The sequence below is a fragment of the Mirounga leonina genome, unplaced genomic scaffold (assembly GCF_011800145.1).
Source record: "Mirounga leonina isolate KUSES-001 unplaced genomic scaffold, KU_Mleo_1.0 Mir_82, whole genome shotgun sequence".
Classification (NCBI taxonomy): domain Eukaryota; kingdom Metazoa; phylum Chordata; class Mammalia; order Carnivora; family Phocidae; genus Mirounga; species Mirounga leonina.
In genome coordinates, this window is record NW_023270825.1 from 45,092,019 (window position 1) to 45,109,131 (window position 17,113).

The 17,113-nt window shown below is 34.4% G+C and overlaps 1 protein-coding gene across 5 annotated transcripts in view; it reads left to right on the forward strand.

The window, feature by feature from the left end:
* Window positions 1-17,113, forward strand: part of DDHD1 (DDHD domain containing 1) — a 98,237-nt gene that overhangs the window by 42,046 nt on the left and 39,078 nt on the right. For 3 of the 5 annotated variants that reach the window (XM_034992785.1, XM_034992786.1, XM_034992787.1), the window contains 3 exons: window positions 5,659-5,760; window positions 7,652-7,780; window positions 8,849-8,996. In XM_034992785.1, coding sequence (XP_034848676.1) covers window positions 5,659-5,760; window positions 7,652-7,780; window positions 8,849-8,996 — 379 coding nt within the window. The remainder of the gene's footprint in view (window positions 1-5,658; window positions 5,761-7,651; window positions 7,781-8,848; window positions 8,997-17,113) is intronic. The other 2 variants (XM_034992788.1, XM_034992789.1) reach the window with 1 other exon arrangement.

A 17,113-nucleotide genomic window follows, 5' to 3' on the forward strand; every position in this document is an offset into this window, starting at 1 on the left:
CACCACTACCAAAATAAGATTGCTATCAGAGAAGGCTGAATTCTAGATTTCTTTCTATTAAGTCTCCTTCGGTCCTCCCTCAGAAATGGCAGTTCACCTTAACAGACCCGGTTTAGCCACCCAAATTCCTTACTCTTAGTGTAGGGGGAAGAAAATCCAAAAGCTTGGAGGAGAAAAAGGGTGAGTATAAAAAATAAAAATATAAGTAGATTATTCCCCTTTCTTGTACTGTATTCAAAACATTCTTTTTCCTCTTGCTAATTCATCTTATAGAAGTTAGTCATCAGCTCTGTTTCATCTCTAGATCGCATCTATTTGGAATCTTGTTTTTATTACAATAAAAATTACAATTTTTTTGTCTTTTTTATTTCTACTGCCTACCAAAATGCTGAATATAGCAGGATACTTCAGTTTTCTTCACAGTGCCCTAATTTTAATGAGCCAGTCATTTAAATAAGTCTGATAAAGAATGTAGTATATTTGTGTGAGTAGATTTTTAGTATGTCTTTGAGTGTGTGTGTTGATTCTAGAGTATCAATTTAGGGTATTATAGTAATATTTTTTGCTAGCTTTAAGGATATACTTTGGTCAGAAAATTTTTAAACTGTTATAACATTTTTGCATTGTAATCTTTCAAAATGATGATTTTTTAAGGATCATTAGAAGAAAATTGGTTTTTTAAAATACACTGTAGCATATAAGTAAAGCTTCAGCATATTTTATTAACAAAGATTTTAAATTCAATTTCGTATATATACTGTCATAAATTTACAGCCATTTTAGTTGTTATTCAGTTTTATGTAAAACATTTCTGTGTTAAGATGTGATATTTGACCTTGAAGATTATGGGAAATTTTGTAGTACATTTGAAAATTATCACTGGTCTTGAGGAAAGAACATCTGCTGTCCAGAAAGCCACCATTGTTAGAAAAATCAAATTTACCACATCTACAAAGATAAAAACATATTATAATCTTTTGTTTTGCTTCTTACCTCTAAGCTTCTGAAATTTCGTATTTCATTAATTAATTAGGGTAAAAACTATCTTTTCCACCTAAATTTTCTCATGTACATATGAGAAAGCCTGACTCTTCATATTGTCAGGAGGTTTTAAATGTTTCCATGTGCAGATAGTACTGTGCTAGGCACTTTTGTGAAAGATACCTCAAGAAGTTTTGAGCAAGACAAAGACAAAGATGAGAGTAGTTACAAAGAGTAAGTATAAGGTAACACAATAAACAGTGAATACAGAATTAGATACTCTACAAACAGACTTGGAATACAGAGTTGGAGATCACAGTGCCATGGAGTTTTTCAAATAAGGCTTTCTGGAAAAATCCCATTTAATAATTAAAAACATTTTAAAATACTGTATCTAGGACTCTTAAGTGTTCTGTGGAATTTTTTTTTCCTCTGGAATTTCTAAGAAACTGAACAGACTTCTTGCCTTGAAGGACATTAAAATAATTTCTTTTCTTTCTGACCTTACCTGTGTTTTGGTTAGGGTAGCTGATGCCACAAATAAATTGGCTTTTTTGATATTTTCTCCTTGTTAATTTTCCTAGTAATCTCAAAGTAAGCATTGAAATAGATTGATGAAAGTTTTGCATAACTTTTAGCATACAAATATAACCCATAAAAGCATCATCACTGGGCGCCTGGGTGGCTCAGTCATTAAGCATCTGCCTTCGGCTCAGGTCATGATCCCAGGGTCCTGGATCTTGCCCCACATCGGGCTCCCTGCTCGGCAGGAAACCTGCTTCTCCCTCTCCCACTCCCCCTGCTTGTGTTCCCTCTCTCGCTGTCTCTCTCTCTCTCTGTCAAGAAATAAATAAAAAAATTTTAAATAAATAAATAAATTTTGTTTTCTCTTAGAGTGAAAATAAAAATTCTCTTCCCACCCCTCCTTCTTGCAGCCTAACAAATGGAAGTCTAGAGTTTCACTGGGGATGAATTCTACAAATAAAATCAGCCCTTCAAATAAGTAATTTTGAAAATACTTGGAACATAGTGCCAGATTAGTGTTTGACTCACTTTATAATTTATCCAAGCAATAACCAGTTTTAAAAAGGTTAAACTAAATGAGTTAGTCCTGTACTTCACCCTGACCAAAAAATACGTAACATCAATCCAATTATGAGAAAATATCAGATAAACTCAAATTAAGGGACATTCTACAAAATAACTGATCAGAGGTCTTCAAAAATGTTAAGGCATCTAATTAACTAGATAAGGGGAACCCTTTGACAATGTATATCAATTCACTATGATGTACATGTTAAATATCTTATACTTTTATCAGTTATACCTCAATAAAGATGATTTTTTTTCTTAAGTGTCAAGGTTACGAAAGAAAAGAAATCAAGTAGGGGCATTAAAATAAAATAGTAAAAGATATTTAATTAACCCAAAAGAAGGTAGGAAAGGAGAAACAAACAAAATACAGATGGAACAAAGAGAAAATAAATGGGAAATGATAGACCTAAATTCACCTGTGTTAATAATTACAGTAAATATAAGTGAACTAATGCTCCAATTAAAAGGCAGAGATTAACAGATTAAGAATGTGAAAACTATATGTTATCTGTAAGTCACACTATCAATATAAAGTCATGGATAGGTTACTGTTCAAGCTATTTTGGGGTACTGTGACATCACAGGTGTTGGTGTATCTTGAAAGACTTAATACAGTTAACAATTTGGCATGTAAAGTGTGTATTGCTATCACTGTTGCTGGATAAGAATATCCCAAGTTGTGAATATAGAACTGCAAAAGTCAAAAGGTGAGGAGTTGGGGGTTGCTAATCCTTTCTAACCAGCTTTCCTTTTCCTCCCTCTTTGGTGACTAAGAGGATTCCCGTCTTCTAGCTTTTGGTTATTACTTTTTATAAATTTACCTAACTTAACTGAGATCCAAGACTCAGTTGCTGGGAGTTTTCTCATTACAGCTGGCATGCTTGAGATGTGCAAACCTGCTTTCCTTAAAGTTGAGATTATCCAGGTTACCAGCTTTTAGAAAGGGAAAAGTCATTGAGTTGTTCTGTCCTGGGGATTAGTGTGTCATTAGCAACCCCCTCTTTTGATACTCTGTTGCTTTCAGAATTATATAATGAAGAAAATCCCTTTAAGAGAAGGATTAGTAAGGAAATTTATTAGAAATGCTACTTTAAATCTATTTCATTGCTATATAAGGCTTTAGGATATAAAATAACATTTTAATTAAATGTTAGCATTTAATACATTAACATTTTGAGTTTATGCATATTTTTGCTAACATAAGAATTCCTAACTAAAACTTTATTTTAGGGGGAAAAATTTAGTAATGCTTTCTAACACTTGAATTTCATTTAATGGTGCTCCCTGTTGGATTGATTGTAAATACATTTTGTCTCTACTGTGCTTACGGTAGTACCCCTAATGCTGTGCTTTGGGCGGAAAAAAATTAAGCTTTCTAACTATGCTATGGGGAAATTGTGACACATAGAGCAAATGACTTTCAAGTGAAAATAAGAATTTGGTTTGAAAGGAAGGTAAAGAACCATGTCTATTTAATTTTGTGAAAATGTTTTAAATAAATGTGCTTCTCTATTTTTAGTATATTAGGGTATTTGTCTTTTTTAATCCCTAAATTGTACGGTTCCTTTAGAAAGAAAAGCCTTTCTTTTTTATATCTTGACTAGCTTTCTGAAAGTGTTTGCGTAATTTTGAAGTGTAGTCAAATGGTCCATATGTATTTCAAGTGGATTTTTAAATAATTGCTTATTTAAAATGTAAAGACATTTTATGTTATAAATAACCAGCAGTATTTAACAGGGAAAATGTTGACTTCAAGGTTATCTGCTGATTTGCCAAATATCAAGTCTGTGTCTGGCTTTATGTTGGCTGTTTCATGCTTACCAAATGTCACAGCATACATTTTTACTAATGACTTTTTTAATTATTATTTTAGTTTCCTTGTAGTAAATATGGATTTGGTTCATGTTAGTTTTACTAGTGGATATATAAAATCTAGGTTTTGTTTCTTTGAGTAGTAAAGTCTCAAATTTATGCCTATTTGGCCTACTTTGATAGCTTTTTCCTAATGAATTTTTTGTTTAAAAATGTTTCCTGGAAGTGGTACATCTACTCCTCAATAACTGACCAGAAGGCACCTTTGAGAAGAAACTTTTTCAATGAAGAAAATGTTTAAGTTGTCATTTTTCCACCCCTCTTTAACAAAGAAATGTTTTTATAATCTTAGTGTTACAACCCAGCTTTTAATCCTAGTCTGTAGCCATCTAATTACATATAGTTGTAATTAAGTGGCTTGTAAGCATTTCTCAATTACCTTTATTGCACAAATCTTTGAATATACTTCATCTATGCATACAACAGATTTTTAAAATGTATCTAGTCCTATACAACAGGAATTAAATATATTCATATTTGAGCAGTATTTAACCTTTGAATGTCACATTATTGTAGAAGGGAGTGAGGATGAAAAAGCAAATGTTTTAGAACATAAATTTGAACTAAGTCATAAAGGTTCTGTGGTTCATTTCCTGAAGTGTTAAGAATCTGATTTATTTAAAAAAAAAAAAAAGAAAAGAAAAAAAACTGATTTATAAGGTTCAATTTCAAGTGGATTTTTTTTTTTAAATGCTTATTTAAAATGTAAAGAAATTTACTGATCTGTAACTTGCATGTCCAACAGGGAAATTATTGACTTTAAGGTTATCTACTGATTTGCCAAATATCAAGTCTATGTCTGGCTTTATGTTGTCTGTTTCATGTTGATAAGATGTCACAACATGCATTTTTTACTAGTGGCTTTTTTTTCATTGTTTATTACAGACTTCCATTATTTTATCACTAACCAGTTAAAGAGCTTCCAATTTGATTTATTTTGGCGAAAGTTTCATTTTAAAATTCTTTTCGCAACTCTGAGTTGCGAAAAGAGTATTTTCTGTGGCAAGTTTCCATGATATACTTCAGTAATAGAAGATATCTAGTGGAATGTATACTGTGATATTTTCTCAGGAAAACTGCATTAAATGTTTAAAATGTTATTTATTGCCTTCTTAATTTGGACATCAGCTGTCAGCTAATTTGGTGAAAGTAAATAACCTTAGTATTGTGAAAATGGGGCTTATAAGTTCCTTATGCATACAAAAATACCATGACCTATTTTTTATTCTATCTGTGCAAAGACATTAAATATTATGATCACATAGTTGTCTTTAACTGATAAATTTTAGGTATCATTTGCCTTTTTTTCTTTCAATAAAAGTAGAGCATATATTTGATAAACATTATTAAACTGATTTTGCTTTACTGATTTTTTTTTTTTTTTTAGATTTTATTTATTTGAGACAGAGAATGAGAGAGAGAGCACATGAGCGTGGGGAGGGTCAGAGGGAGAAGCAGACTCCCTGCTGAGCAGGGAGCCGGATGCGGGACTCGATCCAGGGGCTCCAGGATCATGACCTGAGCCGAAGGCAGTCGCTTAACCAACTGAGCCACCCAGGCGCCCGCTTTGCCGATTTTTAATTAGAAATTAAAGCATTTAGAATAATGTTTGTCAAATACAACTCATTTTTTTAAAGTTAATACAGCAAAAAGGCAAAATGGCAAACCATTTAAAATTTACTTTGAAGCTCAGTGTTTTTGCTTTCTTAGTTGTCTACCACCTCCCTCCCTTCTCCCTCCCTTCTCTCTTCAAATGGAGAGGATATAAGGAGAGTACAGATGCGGCAGGTCTTAAACGAAAGCGTTCTCAAGGTACAGTAATTGTAGTTTTATTTCTCCATGTAGTTATTTCTCCCTGGCTTACAGTATTCAGCATTTAAAGCGTAGAAGTTACTAGTTTTTTAGAAATGTGTCTGTTGTGCTATTTTGCTTAGAGTTACTTAACTATAAGCGATATAAACATTTGTAAATAATGTGTGTGGTCCAGTGTAATGGGATGTTCACCAATACTAAGATGTTTTACTTTAAGGCAGCTTGTGGATGATTTGAAGAGGAATAAAATTTTGTTGGCTTAACACTATTCTCTTAATATCTTAGTCTTGTAGTTTCAATGTTTTAAGCATGTGTTGCTCAAAACTTTTAACAAAGATGTAGTTTGGAAACATTAGATAAAAAGGCATAAAATAGTGGTTTGGACCAGACATAGAAAAGTAAATAATTACTAAACTCTTGCAAAAGATTTTTAAAAGTTCTTTTATAAAAAAAGCTGAGCTTGTACATCGTTATTGTTTGTTTTTTTGGATTGAACATTATTAATATTTGTTACATTCATTGCATCTTGGTCTGTGTTCAGTGTTAGTAATGTATCCTGACAGGTGAAATATAAATTGGTTTTTCATAAATTTTTGAAATTACATTTGTAACATAATTGAGAATAATTTCTCTGAAAGGATTTACTTTTCTATGTGTTTTAGTAGGGAATAGTTTTTCATAAAAATGACTTACGATCTTAGTTCTTGACCAGGGCTATGTAACCTTTCATATTTAAGTAGAGGTTATTTTCAGCCCATCTTCAAATCAGAATAGTTAGACTCTGCTGGTAATCAAGCTTTGTGGCAAGTCACTTATTCTCTTTGTACCTCTGGGTCTTTATATATAATGGGAGGTAATATTTTGCTTAAAAAGGATTTAAAAAAAAAATAAATCAGGCATAGCAGTTTTAAGGTGCGTACTTTTCTGAAGAGGGATATGTGGATTTTTCTCACCTCTATACCAGAGGTATAGAAAGGAAACTTTAAGGCCTTCAGAATATAAGAATTATCAAGTTATGAATGGATGAATATGTAAATGACAGTTCTCTTAATCCATTGCTTCCACAAACATTACTGAATTTGTGATACGTGTCAGGCATTGTGCTAGGACACTGTGTTTGGTGCTAGTGGGGTACAAAATGATCAAGACATAGTACCTGCCTCAGAGAGTTTATGTATTTCTTGAGCATATAGGTTTGATTTTTTTTTTTCCTTAGAGCTTATTTTCACCAGGCATACCTTAGTTACAGAAATGCAATAACCATAGTGATTTGAACATCACAGTAGAAAAAATTTCTTTGATTTCTTACTAAAACATCTTTCAACTTTGGATTTCTGTTATGGTGAGCAATATCCAGTGATAATTGGTTTTTATATCCATTTCAAAACTACCATATATTCTCATAAATTAGGTTGTTCTCTTCCCAGTTTAAAGATAAAATTTTTTCCTCTTAGTCTTGTTTTGTCTTGCACTGAGTGAAGTTTTCACAGATCCAAAAATAAAATCCACAGAAGAAAGGAAACTTAAGTTTCTATGTCAAAGGTATTGAGGACTTTCATGAAGGTATATATTATCCCTTAGAACTAAGAAATGGTCATTATCACGTGGGAAAGCAGTTCTTTAATAATCAGAACATATTAACTACATGTTAGAGGTTAAAATTATGGTGGTTAAGCCAGTTATTCTGTGTTGTTCTAACAAGTTGACATTCCCTATAGCATGGTTAATCATTTATAAAATAAAGTCCCTATCCATTACTTGCTTCACATCAATATGTGTTTCAGCAAAACAGTTTTTTATTGAACTGAGTTCAAATATTGATTCAAAAATCTGTGTGTTATAATTCTTCACACAAATGAGCAACTACATTAATTTTTCCTTTTTGCAACAGCTATTCATAGTTTCAAGTTGAGTCGAAATCACGTGGACTGGCACAGTATGGATGAAGTATATCTTTATAGTGATGCAACAACATCTAAAATTGCAAGGACAGTAACCCAAAAACTGGGATTTTCTAAAGGTAATTGTTAAATATTACTATAGTTTGTCAAAATTTTGAGAATCTTTTTCTCTTACATTTAAAGTAGACTGTTCAAATTCTATTTTTAGTATATTTTAAATATGTATTAAATTTAGTGACAGTTACTGTCCTATTAAATGAAACTTTTATTAAGGTGATTGAGTTCATATGTATTCATCAGTGGTAATCATATATTTAGAATGATCTGACAGGATTAATAAATGTCTTTTATACTTCTAGAAACACAACAGCAGTCAAACCTCAGGCAGTGATGTGAAAATAAAACATGGCAATTGAAGGTGAAAACTAAAAATTTCTGTTGGAGGTAGTGAAATGGAGGTCATTGGTGACTTGGATGGATTGAGGGGGCAGAAGCTAGATTGGCATGGGTTGAAGTCTATCTAGGTAGGTGAAGAAATGGAGGCAGTGAGAATAGACAACTCTTTCAAGAAGTGTGACTAAAGGGAAGAAAAGAGGAAATGGTACCTGAGGAAGATGTGAGAAAATTACTAATAAATTTTTCAGAAATTTTTGTTAAGTCTGATATTAAGGGTTTTTTTTGCTATTCCATCTTTGTTGTGATTTCTTTGATAACAGATGTGCTTGAATATCTTCTCTATGTTTACTAGTCATTTGTATTTGTTTTGTGAATTACGTTGTACCTTTAGCCCATTTTGCTATTTGAATGGTTATCTTCTCACTTTTTGTTTAGTAAGCTTTTTCATACCTCAGTAATTAACATATTTTGCAAAAATTTTCCCAATTTGTCTTTTAGCTTTGCTTCATGGAATTTTTTTGATAGAGAACTTTTTAAAATTTTTATGTGTTCTGTCCATCCCTCCCTCCTTCCTTTCCTTTTTTCCTCTTGTTTCTGGTTTTAGCATCATGTCCAGTCAAGCACTTTATATCTGAGCCAGTCAAGGTACATCTTCTTACAAGTTTCATCCCCACCCAACCCAGTGAAATTTTTTCTTAAGATCTCTTTTACCTTATTATTTTCTTTCAATATATTGTCAAAATGTTATTTCTGGAATAAATAGTAAACTTAGAATCATAATTTTTCTACAGCATCAAGTAGTGGGACCAGACTTCATAGAGGTTATGTAGAAGAAGCCACATTAGAAGACAAGCCATCACAGACTACCCATATTGTATTTGTCGTGCATGGCATTGGGCAGAAAATGGACCAAGGAAGAATTATCAAAAATACAGCCATGTGAGTTCTTTGATGAATACATTCTCCATCTAGTCTAGAATCCAAACTTTGGTCTGGGGTATAACAGAGTTTAATCATTCTACCACATGTTTCTTCAATGTACTCTAATATCTCTTACTTTATAGATGGAATTTCTGGACCAAATTTTGAGAGTGATTATGTCCAGATGATGATGATGGTGATGATGATTATTTGAGTTTTCTCCCCCTACAGCATGGAGAAGATGAAGGTTAAAAACGTAAAACTAGGTTAGGTTGAAAGCAAAGAAAAAGGCTTAATTTTCGGTTTGTATCTTACTTTCTGAACTGCAGAAACTGAGAATAATTGCAAAGTTGCATAATTATGAAAAACCTAAGAATCATTTAAATTGCCAGTCAGCAGTTTAACCTGACCAATTAATTACTACCAGGGGAAACCGAACTCTAAATTTTACACAGAGAACAGTGGGTGTTTTAACCAACACACATGGTATATTATTTACCTCATTATTTATATTCATCTTTATTCTAAAAAGTCCAACATGTTAGAGGGGTGGGGGATGTTTTTATTTGTGTGTGAGGACTGTGTTGAAGGGAAATGTTAGGGTTAAAGATTCCACCACAAGTTTGGCTCTAAACTAGCAGCCAGTATGAAGAAAAATCTAATCGGGGATTCCTGTCTGGCTCAGTCTGGTAGAGCATGCAGTTCTTGATCTCAGGGTCATGAGTTCAAGCCCCATGTTGGGCGTGGAGCCCACTTAAAATTGAAAAAAGAAAGAAAGAAAAATCTAATCATATTTATGATGTGATGAAAACAAACAGTTGTTGGTTCAGAGCACACTTTATCTGGTTCTGAGGCTTCAGGTAAATGCGTTTCTTGAGTCCTTTAGAACAAATACTGTGTGATACCAGGAATTTTGTCCTCATCAGCCTCTCTCTAATAGTGCAGTGTTGAGTTTTGTTTCACTTTTTATTGTAATACCTCTTAATGCCAACTGATGGATTAAAGTAAACGTACAGTTCAACTTTTAAAAACTTTGTCAGATACTGCCAAGCCACCCTAACTTTTGTCAGTCTTCATAGCTTATATTACAAAAAATCTCTTCCCTCTGATTCTGACTTTATTTTCTGGTGAGTTGCACATGACTTCTCAAATATTTATGTTTTTATTGTTAAAATGCTGATCTCTTGCTTGGATACCTAGGAACCTGAGACATAGGTTTAATGGCATGTTCTTTCTGGAGCTATTGATAAATGGGAAGGTATCACCTTGCTTATTTTGGGTGTAGGTTGGGGAAAACCTAACCCAAAAAGGCTTAAGCCTAAAGGAGGATTTAGTAATTCAAATCTAAGATTTGCCAGTCATGAGAATCCAGAATCCAGTTTCTATCTACGCTACTTTCCTTCATTTTTTTAGCTATTCTCAGACATCTGGTTCCAGATGTGATTTATATTATATTGTGTTCCACTTCAAGAAGAAAGAAGAAGCCTTTTTTTCCAGAAGTCCCAGCTAGTCTAGATATTTCAGTGACCAGTGGTTTTGCATCCAACTGCCTGAATCTACACATGTGGCCCTGCAGGGTCTGATCTGTTGAACTTGTCATCTTTCCACAGTCAGATGGAAGTTGGCTTCATCATAATCATTGGGAGAGGTAGAGCCACAGATAAAAATCAAGAGCTAGTATTGGAAGTAGGATGAATGAATCCAAAGTGGCTCAAAAAAACCAAGTATCTGCTGGGGCACCTGAGTGGTGCAATTGGTTGAGTGTCCAACTCTTGGTTTCCACTCGGGTGGTAATCTCAGGGTCATGGGATCGAGCCCCATGTCGGGCTCCACTCTCAGCACTGAGTCTGCTTGGACTCTCTCTCCCCCTCTCCCTCTGCCCCTCATGCTCGTGCTTTCTCTCTCAAATAAACACATCTTAAAAAAAAAAAAAGTATCAGCTACAGAGAAGATTGCCATCATTCCTTCAGAGACAGGTTAGTTTGATGGAAAACCCCCCACATAAATTAGTAATTGATAGAGAATAAACGTAAAAGAATTCTGCTTAATAATAAATGGGGAAATCCAGAGGATCTCTTAATCCTTTCCCTGCTTTCTACCATTCCTAAGTTAGTCGTCCAATAAAAAGAGTAAAATTAACTTCATCTTTGTCACTGCCATTCTGAGTCTTGTTTGTATTTGTGAGACTACAGTTGAAATGAACAAAGTGTAGTATAAAGGGTTACAAGACTTCCCCCCGCCCGACCCCCGGCAACCTTTTGTTCTCTGAGGACCTCTTGAAATCATGTTTCAGAAACCTAGAATTAGAGGTTTATCCCTCACCTTATTTTAGTGATTGATGTGGATTGAGAAGAAAGTTGATAGACAACTTCTAGGAATATCAGAGCTGGTTTACTAAGAAGGATGAATGTATTTGAATTGGATTGGATTTACTTTTTGTAGCAATTTATTACAAGGGAAATCTTCACTGAACTTATATACTAATACCATAAATAAGTAATGTTAAAGCTATAATTTTAGAAGAGTATATTGATTTTTTTTTTTTTTTTTTTTTTTTAAAGATTTTATTTATTGACAGAGAGAGGCAGTGGGAGAGGGAACACAAGCAGGGGGAGTGGGAGAGGGAGAAGCAGGCTTCCCGCGGAGCAGGGAGCCCCATGCGGGGCTCGATCCCAGGACCCTGAGATCATGACCTGAGCTGAAGGCAGACGCTTAACGACTGAGCCATTCAGGTGCCCCAAAATTGATTTTTTAAATAGGAAGTCCATTCACATGGTTGACAAATCAAAGTATAAAAATGTGCAGAGTGAGAAATCTGACTCCTGTCCTTATCTCCATAATCCCCCATTGTCCACTGTCCTTATGTCTCAAAACAATGTTAATCATTTATTTTATATTGTTCTAAAGTTTCTTTAGGTAAATCCAGATTTTTTCACACAAAGGTGGCATATACACTTCTGGACCTTGCTTTCTTGTGTAAAAAGTGTACCTTGTTGATTGTTATGATTTTCTGTTTTTCTCCTTTCCTATGTATGTCTTAATACCAATTTGTTTTATCAGTTGATTTTTTTTTAATTGAGAATTATAAAAACTTATTCTTTTAGAGCAATTTAGTGATCCTTAATTGGACAGTAATTCTCAGGCACTATTAATCTCTTCCTTCCTTTTTCAAAATATCAACTAAATAAGCATTCATTGCCTAGCAGGGGAACATTGAAGTTTAATAAGCTTCTATACAGGACGGAGCTTTGTGCGTGGCCTTTCAGATGCACGGTCATGAGTTGTAGCTTGAGCCATAGCGTAATGGTTTGCAAGCATTCCTGTTTTGTTTCCTCCACCCTCCGTTGGTCTCAGTATTTCTCATGTTGTCAAGACCTCTACATTTAGGAAATGTTTTACCATTTTTAGTAAGGCAAATCTGGGGACAAAACCAATCTCTCTGTCCCTCCCTCCCTCCTACCCCCTCTCTTCTTCCTCTTCTCTCCTTCTCCTTATCCCCTTCCTTCCTCCATTTCTTACTGTCTTCTTTCATCTTTCCCTTTCCTTTTTTTTGAGTCATTCCTATTAATTACAACCAAGTGATTTAGGAGATATACCTGCTTGCCTAATCAGTATCTACATATGTGACCATCTGAGAACTAGGATAGTGATCCTGTGGAGTAGAGGACTGTGTAAGTTTACTGTAGAAGAGGACAATATTTTAGGCTAATGTAGTGTTTTCCTGAGTTTATAATTCAGTCAGGGTTCCTCAGCCCCATCAGTTTTGACATATTTGATCAGATAATGCTAATTATTATATCATAATGAAATATGTAAGAACTATACAGTCATCAAACAAAAATGTGGGTAGAATAATATTAGAAATCTTAAAATATGGTCTTTCTTATACGTTCTCATACTTGTTAAAACTAAACATTTGAAAAGATGGCCAAGAAACTTAAAAATGTGTTTATAACCCTTATTGGAGTATCTGCTGTAAAAAATAAAACAAAAACAAAATAGACTCTGTGGGTAATGAAAGAGATCATGCCTTCAAGTCTGAAGTTTTGGCTGTCATTTATTTTCAGTAATGATAAAGGAAGCAGATTTTCCTTTTGGCAACCTAGAATTTATTTAGATGTTTTTAAAGGCAACTGTGAGGATATACAATCAGTAAAATGTAATCATATTGTAAATATTGCCTTTTAAAATATACTAGAAATGGAGATAGACTTTTTTAACAAATAGTATTGGGATAATTAGATAGCCATAGGAAAAAAATAAAATTGGGTCCATTTCTCACACTCAGATAAATTTTTATTGGATCACATTTAAATATAAGAAATGAAGCCATACAAATACTATGGATTTAAAAGGTGGAATTGAGGGGAGTTTGAATTCTTCTACACTTTAAGAATAGAGAAAACTATGGGCGCCTGGGTGGCTCAGTCGTTAAGTGTCTGCCTTCGGCTCAGGTCATGATCCCAGGGTCCTGGGATCGAGTCCCACATCAGGCTCCCTGCTCGGCGGGAAGCCTGCTTCTCCCTCTCCCATTCCCCCTGCTTGTGTTCCTGCTCTCGCTATCTCTCTCTCTGTCAAATAAATAAATAAAATCTTTAAAAAAAAAAAAAGAATAGAGAAAACTATCCTAACTATGACTTGATCCAGAAAAAAAAGCTATGTTGACAAAAACATAAAATAAGACAAGCTGAGAGAAACCATGTGCAGCTTTTATATCACAGATAAATAGTATCCTTAATATATAGGGAACTTCTAAAAATAAAGAAAAAATATCTGGCTACCTTTTAGAAAAATGGGCTAAAGAGGTGAACATCTAATTCCCAGAAAAGGAAATGCTCAATCAAATGTAAATTAAAATTGCACTAAGATGCCATTTCTTGACTATGAGATTAGCAAAAAATCCAAAATTTGACAATATACGCCTTTAGCCAGACTATAGGTGATAGGCATTCTCATACTGCTAGTAAACTGCAGTGAAGAAGAGAGAATGTGGGAATGTGTGTCAAAATTATATATGCATTTATTCTTTGACCCAGCAAACTTAACTTGGGAATCAAGGATAATATTAGCAAATATATTTTTAAAAAGATATATGCACAAAGCTATTCTTTGCAGCATTACGTGTAATGGGAAATTACCCAAATGTGCATCAGTAAGAGACTGGTTGATAAACTATGGCTATTTATATGATGGAAAACTATGCAGTTGTAAAACAATGAGGATGACCTCTATATATTACTGTGGCTCTTTGAAAAGATCGGCAAAACTGAGAAACCTGCAGCTAGACTGACCAAGAAAAGAGAAGATTCAAATTACTAAAATCAGGAATGAAAGAGGGGACATAATTACTAATCTTACAGAAATCAAAAGGATTATAAGGGAATACTAAGCATAATTCTGTGCCAACAAATTAGATAGCCTAGATGAAATGGACAAATTCCTAGAAAGATACACACTACCAAACTGATTTGATGACCAGTAAGAAGATATAGAAAATCTAAATTGACCATTAACAAGTAAAGCATTTGAATTAATAATCAATAAACTTCCTTCCAAAAAAAAAAGGCTCAGGACCAGATGGCTTCACTGGCAAATTCTGCAAAACAAAAACACAAAAGAGGAGCAGCAATTCTTTATAAACTCTCCAAAAAATGGAAGAGGAGAGAAAACTTCCCAACTCATCCTTTGAGGCCAGTATTGCTGTGATGCCAAAAACAGACAAAGATACCATAAGGAAAAAAAAACCTATAGACCAGTATCCCTTGTGAATACAAATCAATATTTCTTATGGACACAAAAATCCTCAACGAACTGAATCCAGCAGCACATAAAGATTATACACTATGGGGCGCCTGGGTGGCTCAGTTGGTTAAGCGACTGCCTTCGGCTCAGGTCATGATCCTGGAGTCCCGGGATCGAGTCCCACATCAGGCTCCCTGCTCGGCAGGGAGTCTGCTTCTCCCTCTGACCCTCCTCCCTCTCATGCTCTCTGTCTCTCATTGTCTCTCGCAAATAAATAAAATCGTAAAAAAAAAAAAAAAAAGATTATACACTATGACCAAGTGGGATTTATCTCAGGGATGCAAGGTTGGTCTGACATATTTTTAAAAGAAATCAGTCAAGGGTAATAGAACAAAGGAAAAAAAAAAAATACCATGTGGTTTTTGATGCAGAAAAGGCATTGACAAAATTTAACACCCTTTCATAATGAAAACACTCAGGAAACTAGAGAGAGAAGGGAATCTCCTCAATCTGATAAAAGGCATGTACAAGCCCATGACTAAAATTATACTTTAACAGTGAAAGACTGAAAGCTTTTCCTCAAGATCAAAAGCAAAACAGGAATGTCCCTTCCCAATTCTGTTCAACATTGTACCATAGGTATCAGCCAGGGCAATTAGACAAGAAAAAGAAATAAAAGAGATCCAGATTATAAAGGAAGAAATAAAATGATCTCTCTTTACAGATACCATGATCTTATAGAGAGAAAATACTAGGGAATCTATACATACACACAAAAAAAACTACTACAGCTAATAAATGAACTCAGCAATTAATAATCCGAAAATTAAGAAAGCATTTCCAGGTGTGCCTGGCTGGCTCTGTCAGAAGAGTATATGACTCAATCCCGGGGTTGTGATTTCAAGACTCACGTTGGGGGTAGAGTTTATTTTAAAAAATGAAAAGAAAAAGCATTTCCATTTATTACAGCATCAAAAAAAATAACCTACTTAGGAATAAGTTTAACAAGAGAAATGTAAGATTTGTACACTGAAAACTACAATACACCTTTGAAAGAAATTAAAGAAGACCAAATAAAAACAACAGTTGTGGATTAGAACATTTAATGTCATTAAAATGGCAGTACTTCCCAAATTGATCTACAAACTCAGCACATCCGTATTAAAGTCCTACATGTCTTTTATGCAGAAATTGACAAGTTGATCCTAAAATCCATATGGAAATGCAAGGAACCCAGAACAGCCAAAGCAATCTTGAAAAAGAACAAAGATAGAAGACTTACACTTCCCAATTTCATAACTTGCTACAAAGCATGATCCCAATGGAATAGAATTAAGAGTTCAGTTGATTTTCAGCAAAAGTGCCAAAATAATTCATTGAGGAAAGAATATTTTTAAGTAGGCTCCATACCCAGAGTGGAGCCCAATGCAGGGCTTGAACTCATATCCCTGAGATCAAGACCTGAGCTGAGATCAAGAGTTGGATGCTTAACTGACTGAGCTACCCAGGTGCCCCAAGTATAGCCCTTTAACAGTCGGTGCTGGGACACCTGGATATCTATCTGCAAAAGAATGAAATTAAAACCCTACCTCACACACAAAAAATTAATTCAAAATTAATCAAAGACCAAAATATAAGAGCCAAAACTATAAAACTCTTAAAACATAGGAGTATATCTTTGTAACCTTGGATTAGGCAATGGTTTCTGAGATACAACATCAAAAGTAGAAGCCACAGAGGGAAAAAGAGATAAATTGGACTTCAGCAAAAGTTCTAACTTGTTCTTCAAAGGACATCATCAAGAAAGTGAAGACAACCCACAGAATGATTTACAAATCATAATCTGAGAAGGATCTATAGTATCTAGCATGTATAAAGATAAAAAAAGAACTGGATTTGAAAAATATTTGTCCAGTTAAAATATACAAATGGCCCTTAAGCACATGAAAAGATGTTCAATATCATTAGGCATTAGGGAGATGCAATTCATAACCACAAAGAGATGCCACTCCACACCCGCAAAGTTGACTCTCATCAAAAAGATGGAAAATAACAAGTGTTAGTGAGGATGTGTAAAAATTAGAATCCTCATGTTGCTGACGGGATTGTGCAGTAGTACAACTGCTTTGGAAAACAGTTTAGCACTTCTTCAAAAATTTAAACGTAGAGTTAGCATACCAGCCCATAATTCCACTCCTAGGTATATATCCAAGAGAACTGGTAACCTATCTACACAAAAACCTGTTAAAGAATATTCATAGCGGGGTGCCTGGGTGGCTCAGTCTTTAAGCGTCTGCCTTCGGCTCAGGTCAGGGTCCCAGGGTCCTGGGATCGAGCCCCGCATCGGGCTCCCTGCTCCACGGGAAGCCTGCTTCTCCCTCTCCCACTCCCCC